The sequence below is a fragment of the Saccostrea echinata genome, unplaced genomic scaffold (assembly GCF_033153115.1).
Source record: "Saccostrea echinata isolate AGI-Se365-2 ecotype Australia unplaced genomic scaffold, CSIRO_AGI_Sech_v1 ptg000056l, whole genome shotgun sequence".
NCBI classification, from domain to species: Eukaryota; Metazoa; Mollusca; class Bivalvia; order Ostreida; family Ostreidae; genus Saccostrea; species Saccostrea echinata.
Genome location: NW_026889805.1, coordinates 20,587,969 through 20,605,687, shown reverse-complemented (window position 1 = coordinate 20,605,687; position 17,719 = coordinate 20,587,969). Strand labels below are relative to the sequence as shown.

The 17,719-nt window shown below is 33.0% G+C and overlaps 1 protein-coding gene across 1 annotated transcript; it reads left to right on the top strand.

The window, feature by feature from the left end:
* The first annotated feature begins 68 nt into the window (after positions 1 to 68).
* Positions 69 to 17,372, top strand: LOC133173947 (prolyl 4-hydroxylase subunit alpha-2-like). The gene is made up of 13 exons (XM_061309011.1): positions 69 to 253; positions 1,289 to 1,452; positions 2,320 to 2,639; positions 3,172 to 3,223; positions 3,819 to 3,949; positions 4,143 to 4,307; positions 5,882 to 5,934; positions 7,564 to 7,684; positions 10,634 to 10,684; positions 10,854 to 10,955; positions 11,447 to 11,515; positions 17,044 to 17,140; positions 17,247 to 17,372. The coding sequence occupies exons 1-13, from the start codon at positions 69 to 71 to the stop codon at positions 17,342 to 17,344; spliced, it is 1,608 nt and encodes a 535-aa protein (XP_061164995.1). The 3' UTR covers positions 17,345 to 17,372.
* The last annotated feature ends 347 nt before the right edge of the window (positions 17,373 to 17,719 follow it).

The window sequence follows — 17,719 nt, the reverse complement described above, 5'->3', positions numbered from 1 at the left end:
CGTCACGGTCATCTAATATGGTGTGGTAGTCTATTAACTTATATCAAGGTTAATGGTATACTGAGAATATGAGGACAAATTATGGAATTTTAGCCTTTGCCTTTCTTATCGTTTGTGTTTATTCTGAAATATACACGTCTATACAAAGGTTAACAGCTTTAGCAGAAATGGAAAGCAAATTGTTCCAGAATTTTGAGGCTTTTATTGAAAGAGCTGAGGCCAGAGAAGCGACGATTCCTGAAAATGTCACCAGGTAAGGTAAACCAGGTAAAATAATTTATCACCTGAAGAAAGCAACTCCAGACTTACCCATGGGCAAGGAAAAGCAACATAACGAAATTCTGCTACATTTCATCACTTGTGTAATTCCAGTTTAAATTCATCATAATTTCCCATTTCAATAACGACAGAATCCTGCAATTTGGACCCTTTTATCACAGTCGGTACATGTATTCCTTTAAATCACACTCTGTTTTGTGCACTTTATACAGTCCACTTGGTTTTTCTCTTGTTCAGTTTCCTTTCGTTAATTTATCCTTTAATCCATTTGTAAATTGTTCAGTTCGACATATACCGGTATACATTGTGAAGAAAAGAGATATCTGGACTGTTCTGATATAGAATTTTTGTCTTGAACTAGTCGACGGGAGGAAAGGGAGGGGTTAGTTGATTTGGTCAGGTTCTGGGCACTTATAACCATTTTTTAATTATTAATACTCTGTAATGAAACAAAGTTTGCATCACTTAAGGTAGGTCGCGGGTTTACTGCATAAAAATTCTTACGAGAAAACATGTTCTGAAAATTTGATATAATGTTCCTTAGAATTTGCGGCATATTACGTGAAATTTTTATTAAATTTGACTACGTGGTTTTAATGCTATATTACTGTAAAAGCGGGTATAGTTTTCGGTACTATTTTTACTCTTTACTATAGAAATATATAGGAAAATGACGTTTTTGAAACAATTTTACCGAAAGAGTTTCTTTAGAAAACATCGGATAACTTTTTAAAGACATGGACGAATTACTCAGAAAATTCAATTTATCAAGATGAGGTAAAATTAAAACTATTGAGGTGAAAAAATCAATATGTCTTCTCGCTAGTTTTTTTGCTAAATAATTTTAAAGTTTGCTTTTATATTGCCGCTCCCAAATTTCATTTGTCGAGAAATCTCAATTTAGGTGGAGATCAGAGATTAAATTTTGATCTGTCTGTAGTCCATGTGTACATAATATTATTAGAAATTTAGGTTAACTTCGATGAATATAGTATTTTTCATTTTACAGATTTTACAATGAAAGAAAAAAAGATTTACGCCTTGACGATTGTCTGAATATGGCTCACCCTATCAGAGCCTTCTATCTAGTGTACAGGGTCTATAACGACTGGGGGGATGTGATGAACTCCCTCATCAGCAACCAAACAATCAGCACTCAGACAACCGTTGCAGGTATATTATCATCCAACTTTACATTTCTTAATAAAGTCTATTTTTAATGTTTTAGCTTTACTGGGCAAAGAGAAATGTTCTTCATACGTTCGTCTAATTGTCTATCCGTCTGTTTGTTTGAGTGTTTGTGTTTCAAACATGGTACTTCTACATTTTTTTTCAAGGTTTCACTGAAAACTTGATACACTCTTTATCACATCAAGATACATTTTTGTGGTCAAGTGTTAATTTCGAACTACATTAATTGTTACCATGGTTATTTAAAATATTGTAATCTGTTAATTATTTTAAAAATACTATACACCATACACTCAGAGTTCTAGATTGATTTCAGTGAAACTTGGAACATAAGTTAACCATCCCAAAACATATATTATGTTTACCAGATTTTTTAAACTCTTAAATTTTATTTAATTAAAATAAATGCTTTCTTTGGTTATTAGTATGGGAATTAATGTTGCAGAAAAAATATGTAAAATACATAACCCGCGTAAGCGGGTATTATATTTTTTTTATGCAATAGCTGCACTTCGTTAATTCCAATATATTACATAAAACAAAGAAAGACATTTTATTGTTTATAGTAATGTCTATATAATCATATAAACTTTATATATATATATATATATATATATATATATATATATATATATATATATATATATATATATATATATATATATATATATATATATATATAGTCTAATGTGGAGAAAAATAAATCCTTATATTCACCTGGAAGGTCACATGCAGGTGAATATAACGTAGTATTTTTTCTAAAATGTTTGATCTCAGCCAATCAGAGAGACAGGAATTATTCAATCATTTAATAAATATTTATATATTTGCAAATATTTTTGTACATAGATTTCAGAAGTCTTTATCAGTCCACTGTATCAAAGTTAGGGTTTTGGCCCGTACAAGATGACGTCAGTGGTTTAGCTGACAATGTTTTACGTCTGTGGTATACATATGACCTTGACATGAAGGACATTCTTAATGGAGAGGTGGCATCTGTTGGAACCAGACCAATGAGGGCAGCTGAAATCGAGGCTCTGTCAAACACCGCAGGACTAGTGCGGATGTACTACCATCAAATGATGTTGCTGCTGGAGCTTTATAATACAGCGGAAAAAGAAACAGCTAGATCTCGACTGCGATCAAAAATATCCAAAACTTATTTTGAGGTTGTATATAAACCTAATTGTAGAGCAATGAATTATAATTTCTGTATAATTATAATCAAAGGTCTGACGACACACTACTCATTTATATATCAGGTATGCTATACCCAAAGAATTTGTGATTGTAAACAAGTTTCCTCACACAAGCAAATTGAGGTATATTACCAGGCATTTATGCAAAATTCCAGATGATGGCATTTCCTATGTAATCCAACTGGAAATCACTTGCTGGCATCACAATTTTTGGTACATAACATGTACATCTATTGAGACATTTTAATCACAAGATAATATCAATATTTTTTTGGGGGGGGGGAAGGGGGGGCACAATGTACATGTATTACATTGAGGTACAAATTAACATGTTTGAGGAAAGTGTCGTCGGACCTTAAACCTGCAACTTTGAAGTTTAAAGACAGCAGATTCTATATTTAGATCTTTCTAATGCGTCTCCTGCTATTTTAAACTTTTAAAAATTGAATCTTCTTCCTTTATCGGTCCATGTCATTAAAAGTTTTCGCCGTTATCATTTTAGATCCTGACGAAAAAAATATCGATGTTGATAGTCCCAACGATTGCATATACAGGTATTTAAACTCAATAAGTACTTTTATAAGACTATATCTTTTATTTCTTAGAAACTGAATCTGTAATGATGACTATAGGTCTCCTCTGTCTCACATAGCCAAACACTGGTAGTGGAAGATAGTGTTGTGTTCTAAATCTTGAATTTACCGGGGGTAAATTCAAAATTTAGAAGATGACAATAGCTATACCGTGGTAGTGGAAGATAGCTAAACCCTGATAGTGGAGTTTTTTGTGTCATACATATTGGAGACATTAAATTTTCTTTTCATGATAATGACACAAAATCTCTTCAATTTTTTCGCAAGGAAAAAATAGATTTTCCGTAATGTTCATTTTCACTGCTTTCTACAAAGAAGTTCTTTCATGCACTCACACGGTGTGCACAACCCTGACTTATTAACAGAAAACCCCCGGATGGGGGTTAATAGGTTAAATATACCTTTTTGAAAAGTTTTGACCCACTACTGTATCTATCACGTATCTATTCAATTTTTAATTTCACTGTAATTGAAATCTGTTTTAAGAGGATTCTGAGTACATAAGAAATTTTATGGGGGAAACAATTTTTGAATGAAAATCTATGATCTTTTAAAGATTTTCCAAGACACAGACACCACTTTCAAATTTTGAGAAAAGCAGCAAAGACTAATGTTACCAAAGATGACGTAAATGATCTATTGGTACCAACCACTGACTTCCAGAAACTGTGTCGTGGTTCTTTGAAAGTAAGTAAATAGTCTGTTAGCCACGGTTAGTATTTTCATAGTCTGTCTTGAACCCCGGATTAAGCAAGACCACGTAATAAATCAATTCTCATCAAGTAAGATAATATTCGATCTAGGGTTCTGATCATAACTTCAAAGACATATAAAAGATACAAAAAAGATTATATATTTTATTAATTCTGTTTAATTTCAGACTAAAAAAGAGGAGTCCAAGCTGCGATGTTTTCTAAGAGAGACAGCCATCCCATTTTACTTTTCAAAAGAAGAAGTTGTGAATGTAGAACCAAGGGTTTCTCTTTTCCATGATGTCATTTCCGGCGACGATATTTTCTATCTTAAAAGAGAGGCTACTAAGAAGGTTCTTTAATTTTCTATTACATGAATAAGTAAATACTTACAATTTTTGTTTTGATTGAAAATAATATCTTTGTTTTTAGAAATTACATTAGCTTCACAAAAGTGAAAACTAAGAATAAGGTGCATGGAAGGGATGTGTATTGAGCAAAATATTTCGATACGATGCAATACGATATTTTATAATGCGATATTTATTGGATTCTTTAACAAGTCTATCAAAAAAGTCTTTAAAATCATTTAATGCATGAATTTTATAAAAACTAATTGTTTTACAACTCATATCAAACTTCTCGTCTCACTGTCATTACAAATTACACTTCAAATTCAAACTTTTAAGGACTGTAAAATCAACATGTTAAATAAAGGTGTCTGTATTTTGTAATGATTATCTAAGATGTGCTACCTCCTTAATGATTATATCATTATTGGTCAATTTTAATTCAAAGCAGTTAAATACAAACTTTGGTGATTGAAATTTCCAACTTTTTCATGGAATTATATGAAAAACTACTTGTCCGATACGTATTGGAAGTCATTTTTTCGATACGATATATTCTTGAATATCATGCAATACGTATCGATATATTGATACAGCCCTAGTGCATGGGGTATAAATTGTTATCGTACCCAACTCATGATCACTGAATTTTTTGGGGGGAGGGGGGGTGTTATGATAGAGGTGAAGACTAAGGTGCATGGGTTATAAATTGTTACAGTGCCCGACTGAATTGGGGGGTGGGGGGTGGTTATGTTAGAGGTTTTCCGATGAGGTATTGAACCCAATTCTTTTTATATACATGTATTTCATATGTACGACCTAATCTTCAAGAAATATATCTGTTCTTTCTATAAAATGTAATAAATAGGTACAGCATATTTATTTATTTATCTAAAAATAGTTATGTACTAAGTACTCTTTTCAATGATTTTAATGACTACTTGGTGAAGAGAAAAAAATATTTTCAGATTATTTTAAATTGAAATTCTATTTAACTCAAGTAATAATGTCTGGCATGTATATAGCTGTATCAGGGTAAGATTTTATACCATATGTGTACCTCTTTGTTTAAACATGAATAACTTTATTTATTATATTTTTTACCCAGATTCCAATGCACAATTAACATATGTTCTAGAATATAAGAATATTGAGCCCCCTTCCCCTCTTTTTGAAGTATCGTAGACATTCTATTTTCAGAGGACCCCCTTTTCTTTGAAAAAAAAAAATACTGACAGACCATTTTTTGGAAATGTCTTAAATTTTAACAATGAAATTTGGAGAAAACGAACAGTAATCAAGCTCAAAAGTCCATTGAAACAATACAAATCAGGAGAAGAGCACACATGGCCTCTAAAAAACAATAGAGGTGGGATCAGGTGCCATGGGGAGTAAGCACCCCTCACACCCACCGTGTGCTCATTGCCATGAACGGGCAAACGGAAAAATCCGTATACAATTTGAGTGTTTAAATAATAGACTAACAATTAGTATGAACATCAGAATATTGAAAAATTGTCATTTGTATGTTTATTAGAAAATAAATGTGTACTTGTAATCCTGTCTGTTAATTTCAGCTGAGTCAATCATTAACATCAGATGGCGTCAATCGGATCCGAATCAGTCAAACGTAAGAATACTCCTTACATTAAAGAAAGATACATTCTCAATTTAAGTTTATATACATACATGTGTGTATGAGGGTTGATCCAAAACTAATGTCACGACTGATATAAAATCGTTAATAATTAGATATTATCAACAAAATTTGACATACTAATACGCCCATCTATTTTGATTTCTGCCATAAAATTTCATTCGATTATATACAAAAAAAATTAAGAATATTAAGAAAAACACGACGTTAGGTTTTTTTCTAGCTGCAGAACTGTAGCGTTATGGTTTTATAATTTAATTTTGTTTGTATTCTAGCCTCTGATTGGTTGATATCCAAAAAGGAACACAAATTATTTCTGTATAACCTGGTTTGGTATGGGGACCCCCCCCCCCCCCGACAACCAGCTGAATCAATCCTCTCATTTCCAGTCCTTGGGATTCATGGAAAATTCCAGATTTAATAAATGTACCTTTAACTTCAAACAATAATATTCGGTCTTACCACATGTAAACAAACAACAAGGCTGCTAGGCCTATGTATCAGTTTTTACCTCCCCTCGCTTCCCATCACTTCCGGTACGTCCGTTACTACGGTTGTATTATTGAGCGGCAAATTTGAACTAATAAAAAGCAACGAAATTTTACACCCATAGTTATTTAATGATTTTAAAATTAAATTATAAAGAATGACTCTAATCCTGGCCAAATTATTCGAGTTAAACCTGGTTTGGGTCAGTTTACGCTGTTTTATAATCCGCTTTGCGGATTATAAAGCGTAAACTGACCCAAACCAGGTTATACTCGAATGGCCAAGAATTAGAGTCATTCCTAAAATATTTTATATTTTAGTCTTTGACCATAACGCTACAGAACCCGTAATGTAAATAAAGTGCAATTTACGGTGCAAGATTTTCTGCGCACTTTGGGGATGTATTTCGCCACTTTCCAGCATTGGTCAATCAACGACCTTTCATTCCCTAATTCTAGACATATTCTATAACCAATCTGTATATTTTATCCACCTCCTAACCCTTTATAGTCGTCTCTACAGACCAATAAACTCGCTTGATGTGAATTCGTTGTCGGATGACGTAAAATTATCGTATTTATCAGATAAACTATGTTTTGCAATCGCAAATGATTGTTTTCGGCATTAAGTATAGTTTACACTTATGAAACATAGATTAAGACGTTAATTATGGTTTACAGATGTGAAATAGGTATTACCGTCGTTAACTATGGTTTACAGTCGATAAACCTAGTTTATCAACTGTGAAACTATGTTTAGCTCATTTTTTATGAATTTGGCGTGCCATAGTTGTATCTTAATATTTTATGAAGTATTGCATATATCTGAATGAAATTTTAGGTCAAAGGTCAATATATAGAGACATTAGTATAAAAACTATCGATTATTAAAGATTTTATAGCAGCTGTGACATTGCTTTTGTATCCACCCCCTTGCATTAGGAAAGCTATAAAAAGTTAAAAGTTTGATTTTTGTTCAAGATTGCTTCAGTTCTTTTCTTTTTGAAGTTATTATTTTAAAATGCCTTCTTTCATAGTCATGTTTCGTTCGAGTTGAATAAAGGAATTGCATACAAAACTTAACGTATCATGATTTTTTTTTTAATTTTTATAGTGGCTGGGTTCGCGATCCTGCTCACCCAAAAATCTCCAGACGTCTCAGCAGACGGATATCGAATACAGTGAATCTTGATGCTATTTTTAGTAACAGAGCGTCGCCAGTTGAGGAATGGCAGGTAAGCTGATACGCTCACAGATTTGTAATATTAGTTCATTGGTTCCAATAAACCATAAAAGACACAAAAAAAAAAAAAAAGCAAGGCTTAATTATTTGTTGGATTTTTTCTTTTTGCTTTGTCTTTTTTTTTTCTTCTGATTTTTGTTTGTTTTTTAATGTTTTAATTTGCTTGTTTTTCCTATTAATTTTTTTTTAATGCAAATGACCAGTTTGTCCAAGGGATTAATTTAAACCTTTGATTATAGACACCGGGGACCTCTGTGGAGATGAAGGGGTACAACACACTTTGATTGTCGTATTGTTTATATTTTCATCTTAAAAATAACTGCAGTTATAATACGGAAGCGTATTAGTGCCGCAGCAGTATCTTTTATTAATTTGTTATAACAAATTATCAATTTGTTATAACAAATTATCAATTTGTTATAGCAAATTAGTAACTTGTTATAACAAATTAGTAATTTGTTAAAACAGATTAATAATTTGTTGTAACAAATTAGTAATTTGATATAACAAATTACTAATTTGTTATAACAGATTACTATTTTTGACAAAATTTGAAGGAGTATACAGATCTACGGAAGCCAGATCAGATCAGAAATCCTATTATAAGTTGATCACTGAATTCGGATTTTTCATAACCTTACACAACCACTTGTGTTTATAATCACAGACTTAGCACTGTTCTTGTTGACTGGGTGTGTTCGATTTGCTTGCACTGTACACATCATTAAACACGAACTGAAAAACTAGTTTATTGGTTTTGCTTTCTCACATTTCTATTCTGATTTTTTTTTATTATATATAGTTTTCAGATCTTTAATTTATTAATACACCACAGGTTTCCAACTTTTTAGCTCACCTGAGCCAAAGGCTCAAGTGAGCTTTTCTGATCGAAATTTGTCCGTAGCCTGTTGTTGTTGTTGTTGTCATTGTAAACTTTTCACATTTTTCATCTTCTTCTCAAGAACCACTTGGCTAATTTCAACCAAACTTGCTACAAAGTATCCTTGGGTAAAGGGGATTCAAGTTTGTTCGAATGAACTGTGCTTGAAAATATGGAACTTATGTGGAAGCATCCGCAGGTAGTGTGGATTCAAGTTTGTTCAAATCATGCCCCCCAGGGGGTATGGTGGGGCCACAGTGGGGGATCAAAGTTTTACATAGGTATACATAAGAAAAATCTTTAAAAATCTTATTCTCAAGAACAGCAAAGCCATGATTGATCATATTTATTTGGAAGCATCCTCAGGTAGTGTAGATTCAAGTTTGTTCAAATCATGACCCCCAGGGTAGGGTGGGGCCACAATGGGCAATCAAAGTTTTACATATGAATACATATTTAAAACCTTTAAAAATCTTCTTCTCAAGAACAACAAAGCCATGATTGGTCATATTTATTTGGAAGCATCTTCAGGTAGCATAAATTCAAGTTTGGTTCAAATCGTGACTCTTGGGGTTAGGGTGGGGCCACAATGGGCGATCAAAGTTTTACATATGAAAACTTTTTAAAATTTTCTTCTCGAGAACAGCAAAGCTGTGATTAATCATATTTATTTGGAAGCATCACTAGGAAGTGTAGATTCAGATTTGTTTAAATCATGACCCCCGGGGGGTAGGGTGGGGCCACAATGGGCGATCAAAATTTTACATAGGTATACATAAGAAAAATCTTTAAAAATCTTATTCTCAAGAACAGCAAAGTCATGATTGGTCATATTAATATGGAAGCATCCTCAGGTAGTGTAGATTCAAGTTTGTTCAAATCATGACCCCTGGGGTAGGATGGTGCCACAATGGGGGATCAAAGTTTTACATATGAATACATAGGGAAAACCTTTAAAAATCTTCTTCTCAAGAATGGCAAAGCTGTGATTAATCATATTTATTTGGAAGCATCCTTAGGTAGTGTAGATTCAAATTTGTTCATATCATGACCCCCGCGGTGGGTGGGGCCACAATGGGGGATCAAAGTTTTACATAAGAATACATAGGAAAAATCTTTAAAAATCTTCTTCACAAGAACAGCAAAGCCATGTTTAGACAAATTTTTTGGAGGCATCTTCGTAGTGTAGATTCAAGTTTGTTCAAATCATGATCCCTGGGGGTAGGGTTGGACCACAATGGGTGATCGAAGTTTTACATTGGAATACATAGGAAAAACTTTTAAAATTCTTCACAAAAACATAATAGGGGGGCCCGAACAGGGGATCATAGTTATACAAAGGAATATAAAGGATATATCAATAAAAATTTTCATCTTAAGAACAGCAAAGCCATTATGTGTCATATTAATTCAAAAGCATCCTTAGGGAGTGTAAATTCAAGTTTGTTCAAAACATAGCCCTCCCCCTACCCTGAACCACTTTAATATTTAAACTTTTCAACCCTGAACTGATTTCTGTTTTTTCCTTGCCAAAGTGCTCAGGTGAGCGTTGTGGCCTCTTGGCCTCAGTTAAACGCTCCCAAAGATAGAAATTCAGCTTATTTTCAGATAAAAGAACTTTCTCAACTATATAGATCTGAAACGCTCTACAACATACAAGTCATGAAATCCTATACCTTAAAAGTTTAAAGAGTATAAAGTTTAACTGATATATTCAGAATTGTTTGCCTTGAAAGGTGGGGTGACATGCAGAGGGTTTCGAACAGTCAATGAAACCAATGAGAAACTACAGTCATTATGAGTATCAAAATTATCTTTTTAAGAAAAATGAACAGTAAAAACCAGAATGATGACTGTCATTATAGATTAATAATTTTACAGCAGTGAATTTTTACTTTTCATCTTGAATCTTGTAGTAATGAGTTAAAACGCGGCAAAATTCCCGTAAATGTTTTGCAATTTGTGTGTGTGTGTGTGTGTGTGGATGTGTGTGTGTGTGTGTTGGGGGTTGCATTAATACATTTCTTGCTTTATAAGAAAAAGATATTGCTTTGCTTACAGGTATTAAGCTATACAACAGGTGGTCATTACGGAGAACACAAAGATCCTTTAGTAAGTGATATGAGTTAGAAAAAAAGAGTGCATAAACTAAAAGATAAATTGAGAAATATATACACAAAAAACTTAATGGATATAGATTTTATTGTATTCTGTTGTTTAGATAGGTGGTGAATTTTAGTGAATAAGTAAAGGATTTCATTGCTTTTGAACTACTTTGTAGGCTACAGAAGAATCAATCTGGGAAATGACGGAAGAAAAGCAGAAAGTGAAGACATATTTTATGAGATATCAAGGACAAAGGATTGCAACCTGGATGTTTTATGTAAGTACTGATTATTGTATCAACCAAGCAGCTCTCCATTAAATTATAGACTGGAAACACAGGTATCTTTTGTGACTAGAGAAAAAATAATTGAATTCATGGGCGCAAATAATTCAGAATAACTATTAGAAGAGATCTTCTGTTGCTGCATCAATGAAATTGATGAGATATTATCTTCAAATAATTATAAAGGTATATCTTCAGTTATTTGAGTATATGTAATTTGGTGCTTCATATATTGTACGGTACGGCTGCACATGAAACATTGTAATCCACACCAAAAATAAAATTTCGACCAATTTTGGTGGGTTTTTTTTTGGGGGGGGGATAACGAGGGGAAGAGGGATATCTTGTTTTTACAAACACTGCCATGATGATGATGGATGTTTACACGTACTCCATGAAAATGACAATATATGTTAGAAAGTGTCTTTTTTAATAAACGGAGAAAAATCCAGGATATGTTGATTAAATAATTTTCTGACTTACAGCTGAATGATGTGCAGGCTGGAGGAGTGACAGTTTTCCCTAAATTGAAAGCCAGAGTCCCAGTGGTTAAAGTTAGTAATCCATCTAAGAAATTATATATATATATATATATATATATATATATATATATATATATATATATATATATATATATATATATATATATATATATATATATATACATTGTTTATATATATCAGTCATGCTCACTCGTATTCTTCGTTAACAAACAAAAAGAACAATGCACACATTATTAACCCATGGGAAAGTGGAAGGCAGTTATTTAGCAGTTTCTTAACCTTAAGAGTTGATCCATCTTAGCAGTTTAAAAGCAGTTTTTAAACCTTCTCTGCACTGCTTAGGGCATGTTTGGCCCACAATAAACCTTTGAATAAAATAGGCAGTTTTCTAAGCCTTAACAGTTGTTAGGCAGTTTTACGCAGTTCGTTAGCAGGTCATTGGCAGTTTATAAGCAGTTATTTTGGTAAGACTTTTCAGGACTGGTTGCTCCCTTACATATAACTGTTAAGGTACTGCTTATTAAACTGTAAAGCTACTGTTTTTGTACTGCTTAATTAACTGTAAGACAACTGCTTAATATACATATACTGTTAATTAACTGTGAAGCAATCTCATTTTGAGGACACATATTTCCTGAATTCCTAATTATACCCCCGCTTCGAAGGAGAGGGGGGTATACTGTTTTACCCTTGTGTGTCGGTCTGTCCGTCCGTCCCTCTGTGTGTCTGTCCGTAACAAATTTTGGTCACAGTTTTCTCAGCAACTGTGCACACTCTTTGTTTAGGCATGCCATATGGTGGGATTCATTTTTGTACGAATCTGATATCAACTTCCTGTTTATCCGTGTGTCTGTCCATACCATACATAACAAATTTTGGTCGCAGTTTTCTCAGCAACTACTCATCACAGATGCTTGAAATTTTAGCACACCCTTTGTTTAAGCATGCCATATGTTGGGATTCATTTTTGTAAAGATCCAATGTCCACTTCCTGATTATCACTGTGTCTGTCCATAACTGAACTTGTATATTCACATCAGAGCGGGGGTATTATTAGTGAGCATTGGCTCACAGACTTCTTGTTTTAATTTTTAACAGAAATACAATTACATTGAATTAATTACACATATTTAATCAACTGGGCCAATATTAAAGATACAATGTGACTACAACTGTTTAATACCTCAAATGTTAAAACAATCCTCAATATGAAAATAATTCATGAACCATGATGATTTCAATATCAATATACATGTAGATAAAAATGTACATTTTTTCCCTAAAACATATTAGTTGTAGTTAAATAAAAAAAGATTTTGCTCATTTTAGTTAAAGGAATTGAGTCACTGTGATTCTTAAAAGGTGCTGGCAATATATATGTATATATATGAACAGACCATTGAAATGATTTAAGAAGTATAATAATTGTTCACTACTTCTCTCTTATTCAAAAACACTTATAAAATATTATATAAAATTGAATTTTGGCAGTCAGTTGTTTGGTTCCTGTTGTGTATATTTATTGATCATTGAGCCCAACATTGGAATTCTCCAATCAAATTGTAAAGCACTATTTCTAAGATGGAACAGTTTAAATATTTACTGCTTAGGAAACTTCTTATATACTGCTAACAAAACTGCTTATAGGGAAACTGTTTTCTCTCCCAGTATTGGCAGCTAAAATATACTGATAAGAAGACTGCTTACTGCTTAGAAAACTGCTTAAGAAAACTGTGTACTCCCCAGGCACTAGCAGTTATGAAAGAACAGTAAAATCCAAACTGCCTGAAACTGTTGGAAACCTGCTTGAAATTTAAAAAAAACTGCTTAAGTACTGCTTAATAACTGCCTATATCGGCAGTTCATTTTCCCATGGGAAACCACAAATTCAAGATCTGGCCTCAAGACCATAAACTGAAAAGGGACTTGAGTCAAAATTTTGAGTTAGAATATTTTGATTTTTATTAGGTCACCTGAGTCACTCAGGTGACCTATTGCTATCTGTTTTCGTCCGTCGTCGTCCGTCGTGCGTCGTGTGTTAACATTTGAACATTTTCAGCTTCTTCTCTGAAACCGCTAAACCAATTTCAGCCAATTTTTGCATATGGCATCTATGTGTGAAGGGGAACAAAATTTGTGAATTTCATGGTCCCTGCCCCCCTGGGGCCTGAGGGGTGGGGCTAAAACCATCAAAATTAATGCAATCTTTAAAAATCTTCTTCTTTACTCCTGGACATCAAGCAGTCAAACTGTTGACATGATTGTAATAAGCATTGAGCCCTCTACCAAAATTGTGAAATTCATGGCCCCAGGGTCAGGGGTTCTGGTGCTAGGGCGGGGCTATATAGATCATATAGTGAAAGTGCATTATTTCTTTGAAAATCTTCTTCTCTACTCCTGGGTATTATTGAAACAAATTGAATACATAGTTATGATAAACAAGGGTGACTCTACCAAAATTGTGAAATTCATGGCCCCAGGGTCAGGGGTTCTGGTGCTAGGGTGGGGCTATATAGATCGTATAGTGAATGTGCATTATTTCTTTGAAAATCTTCTTCTCTACTCCTGGGTATTATTTAAACAAATTAGATACAGAGTTATGATCAGCAAGGGTGACTCTACCAAAATTGTGAAATTCATGGCCCCAGGGTCAGGGGTTCTGGCGCTGGGGGGGGGGGGGGGGTATATAGATCATATAGTGAAAGTGCATTATTTCTTTAAAAATCTTCTTCTCTACTCCTTGGTATTATTGAAACAAATTAAATACAAAGTTATGATAAGCAAGAGTGAATCTACCAAAATTGTGAAATTCATAGCCCCAGGGTAAGGGGTTCTGGTGCTGGGGGGGGGGGGGGGGGGGGCTATATAAATCATATAGTGAAAGTGCATTATTTCTTTGAAAATCTTCTTCTCTACTCCTGGGTATTATTTTAACAAATTAAATACATAGTTATGATAAGCAAGAGTAACTCTACCAAAATTGTGAATTTCATGGCCCCTGGGTCAGGGGTTCTGATGTTAGGACGCGGCTCTATTTATTATATAGTGAAAATGCATTAATGCTTTAAAAATCTTCTTCTCTGCTTCTGGGTATTATTTAAACAAACTAAGTACATTATTATGATAAGCAAGGACACCTCTTCCAAAATTGTGAAATTCATGACCCCAGGGACAGGGGTTCTTGTGCTAGGGTGGGGCTATATAGCTCCTACAGTGAAGGTGAATTATTTCTTTGAAAATCTTCTTCTCTGCCCCTGGGTACTATTTAAACAAATTAAGTACATTGTTATGATATGCAAGGATGCCTCTTCTAAAATTGTGAATTTCATGGCCCCAGGGTCAAGGATCCTTGTCAAAAGGGGGGGGGCTCTATTGATTATATAGTGAAAAATCAAAATTTCTTTGAAAATATTCTTTTCTGCTTCTGGTTAAAAAGCAAAGAAGCTAAGTATATAGTTATGATGAGCAAGAGTGCTTCTTCCAGAGTAGTGAATTGCATGACCCCTGGGTCAGATGTGCTGGTATAAGGGTTGGGCTGTTGATAATGTAGTGAAAATGCATTAATTCTATTAAATGATCCTGTCTGCTCCTTAATGTTAAGCAGTTAAACAAAGTGATTACTTATGATGAGCAAACTTGAAACTTCTGGTCCCAGGGTGAGAGGCTCTGGTGTTTCTCGGTGGTGAAGGGGGGGGGGGGGGCTCTATTGATAATATAGTGAATCTGTATTGAAAATGCATTATTTCTTTAAAAATCTTCTCTGCACTTGGGCATATCAGAGGCAAAAAGTGTAAAAGTTGTAATAAGGAAGGGTATTTTTACCAGATTTTTGAACATCTGGACCATTTGGTCAAGTGTTCTGGTCCTAGCCAGGGCTCAATTAATTTGCATTCTACTGAGAGGAGTTATTCCCCTTTGCCGTTTACTTTTGATAATTAATCATTGTAAATAATGTACATGAAAAATTAATAGAATAAGAAAATTATGCAAGAATTTTTATTGTATAATACAAAAAGTATTTTCATAGTTTTAATGATCATGTGGACTTGTAAGTAATAGATAAATAAAAATGAGACAAAAATAACTTGTCTTATTAAATGTTCATCAAAGACCAAGAGAGGCCAATGTAAGAGATTACAACAAGGAATTAAAATAGTACAAAAGCACTGATAGTTTGGTAATATACTGTATGGTGATAGTGATAATTGGGGAACAGATTAGAACCTAATTTATGAACTGTTAATGAATAGTAGACTAATTATTTTGTTGATCCTGGTCACCCTATTTTTCTTGCTTTTGGGCAACAAAGCTTCACCTTTCATTTCATTTTAATACTCTATGGATCCTCTAAATTGTTGTATTGTACTCAGGTGACCGTTAAGGCCCTTGGGCCTCTTGTTTAACATATGTACTTAAAAATTTGCATATTTTTTTTTATAATATTCTAATTTAAACATAAGATGAAAATTTTGTTTCATTTTGAAAATTATTTCAAAAGTTATATCGATTCGAAATTTTGACTTAAGGAGGGATTCTTGTCTGGTTTCTGACTAAATGAGATATTCAAAGTTCATTCACTTATAGGTCTTATACATTTAGATATAAGGGATTTAAAAAATCATAATTTTCTCTCCTCATCATAGTTGTACAACTTAAAATAGGAATAGTAAACTGAATTTGAAATATAGTAGGGACCATATTTTTTGCGGAACGACAGTGTATGAAAATATCTCCTTTTCTGCTTCTTAACATTACTATAGAACAATGAATTGCGTTAAAATTTTTAAACAGTCAAAGACTTTACAAAAAAATTCAAATGTAAGTAAAATTGATAATAAGGGACTAATGTTTTAAAATATATCAAATAAATATAATTTTTCAAACAATCTACAATTTTATTAGCTTTTAAAAGCTTCCAATCTAAGTAGAGATTTGAGCAAAAAATCTGTAAAAAGTGTTTTTTCTCGCTTAGTAAACGGTCAAAACTTTTTGTTTTTGTATCAGTTTGTATCTTTATATGACTACTTTACCATATGTGAAAATAAGAAGAAATTAGATATACGAAGCATGATATTAAAATAACTAATATATTCTAAAAATTTAAGAAAAAATAGAGGAAATTCGGATTAGCCAATATCTATTTTAGTTGAATTATTCATGTCGATTTGGTAGTATCATCTGAAAGACCTTATATTGTAGTATCTTTTTATGCAAAAAGAAAAGTATTTAAACTTTTGAAATAAAAGTAGGCATTGCATGATTGGCAACAGTAACTTTTTATTTTTATTGTGAAGGAAAAAGATAATGACCTTGACCTGACCTTACTTCTAAAATAAAATGGTCAAATTTAATCTAATTGATACCATCACCCACTGATAATGGCTTCTTGAATCTGTGAAAATTTCATTAATTTTTAAATACAAGAAATATGAGAAGAATCCCTCCTTAAGTCAGTTCTCAGTTTATGGTCTTGTGGCCAGAACTGCGATATTGTTCGATCACAGAGTCATTTTTTTAAAGTCAGTAATCTTTAATCTGAATATTCATTAATGTTTAAGATTTACTTAAATACATTTTAGGGAGCTGCAGCATTTTGGTACAACCTAAAACCTAATGGTGAAATAGACCAAAGGATGTCACATGGGGGTTGTCCAGTTATTCTTGGTTCAAAATGGGGTAAGACTTCTTGCTTGGTCGGTTGAGTTACGTCTCACATCTGCAGTAATAAAATTAATTGCAAAGCCATGCTGCTTAAACTAAATTTCATTTTTTTTCATTGCAGTTTGTAATAAATGGATTCACGAAAGTGGACAAGTGTTAAAGCGTCTTTGTGGAAAAACGTATGAATCAGAGGACTTTTATCCCGAAAAATATGTGTAATCCAACATGATAGATTATGTAGACTATTGACTAGATACATGTATTGTAAATTAATCTGTGATTCATAATTTATTTAATAAATTAATTAATCATATAGATTATACAAGTTGACTGCAAATATTTAGTTATGTACTGCTTTTCCCTGTAACATTTTAGATTATGAATGTTTACAGATTGCATTTGCCTTTTCCTTGAAAAGGTTGTCAGTATAACTTGAATAACTTTGTGTTGCCAATTTCGTCAAACAGTACTGTTCATAAGAACAACAGCATTTTACATCTGAACAACATAGCCCATTTGAACAGATCCACCATCTTTATATTATAGACTTATTAGTAATTGACCATAGTTTCACCGTAAACAAAATTGATAACA

Excerpts from the sequence above, each read along its gene's own strand:
- LOC133173947 (XM_061309011.1), top strand. The coding sequence starts at position 69 with ATGAGGACAAATTATGGAATTTTAGCCTTTGCCTTTCTTATCGTTTGT. Across the intron at positions 1,453-2,319 it reads CACTCAGACAACCGTTGCAG|ATTTCAGAAGTCTTTATCAG; the intron begins GTATATTATCAT and ends TTTTGTACATAG. Across the intron at positions 7,685-10,633 it reads CGCCAGTTGAGGAATGGCAG|GTATTAAGCTATACAACAGG; the intron begins GTAAGCTGATAC and ends CTTTGCTTACAG.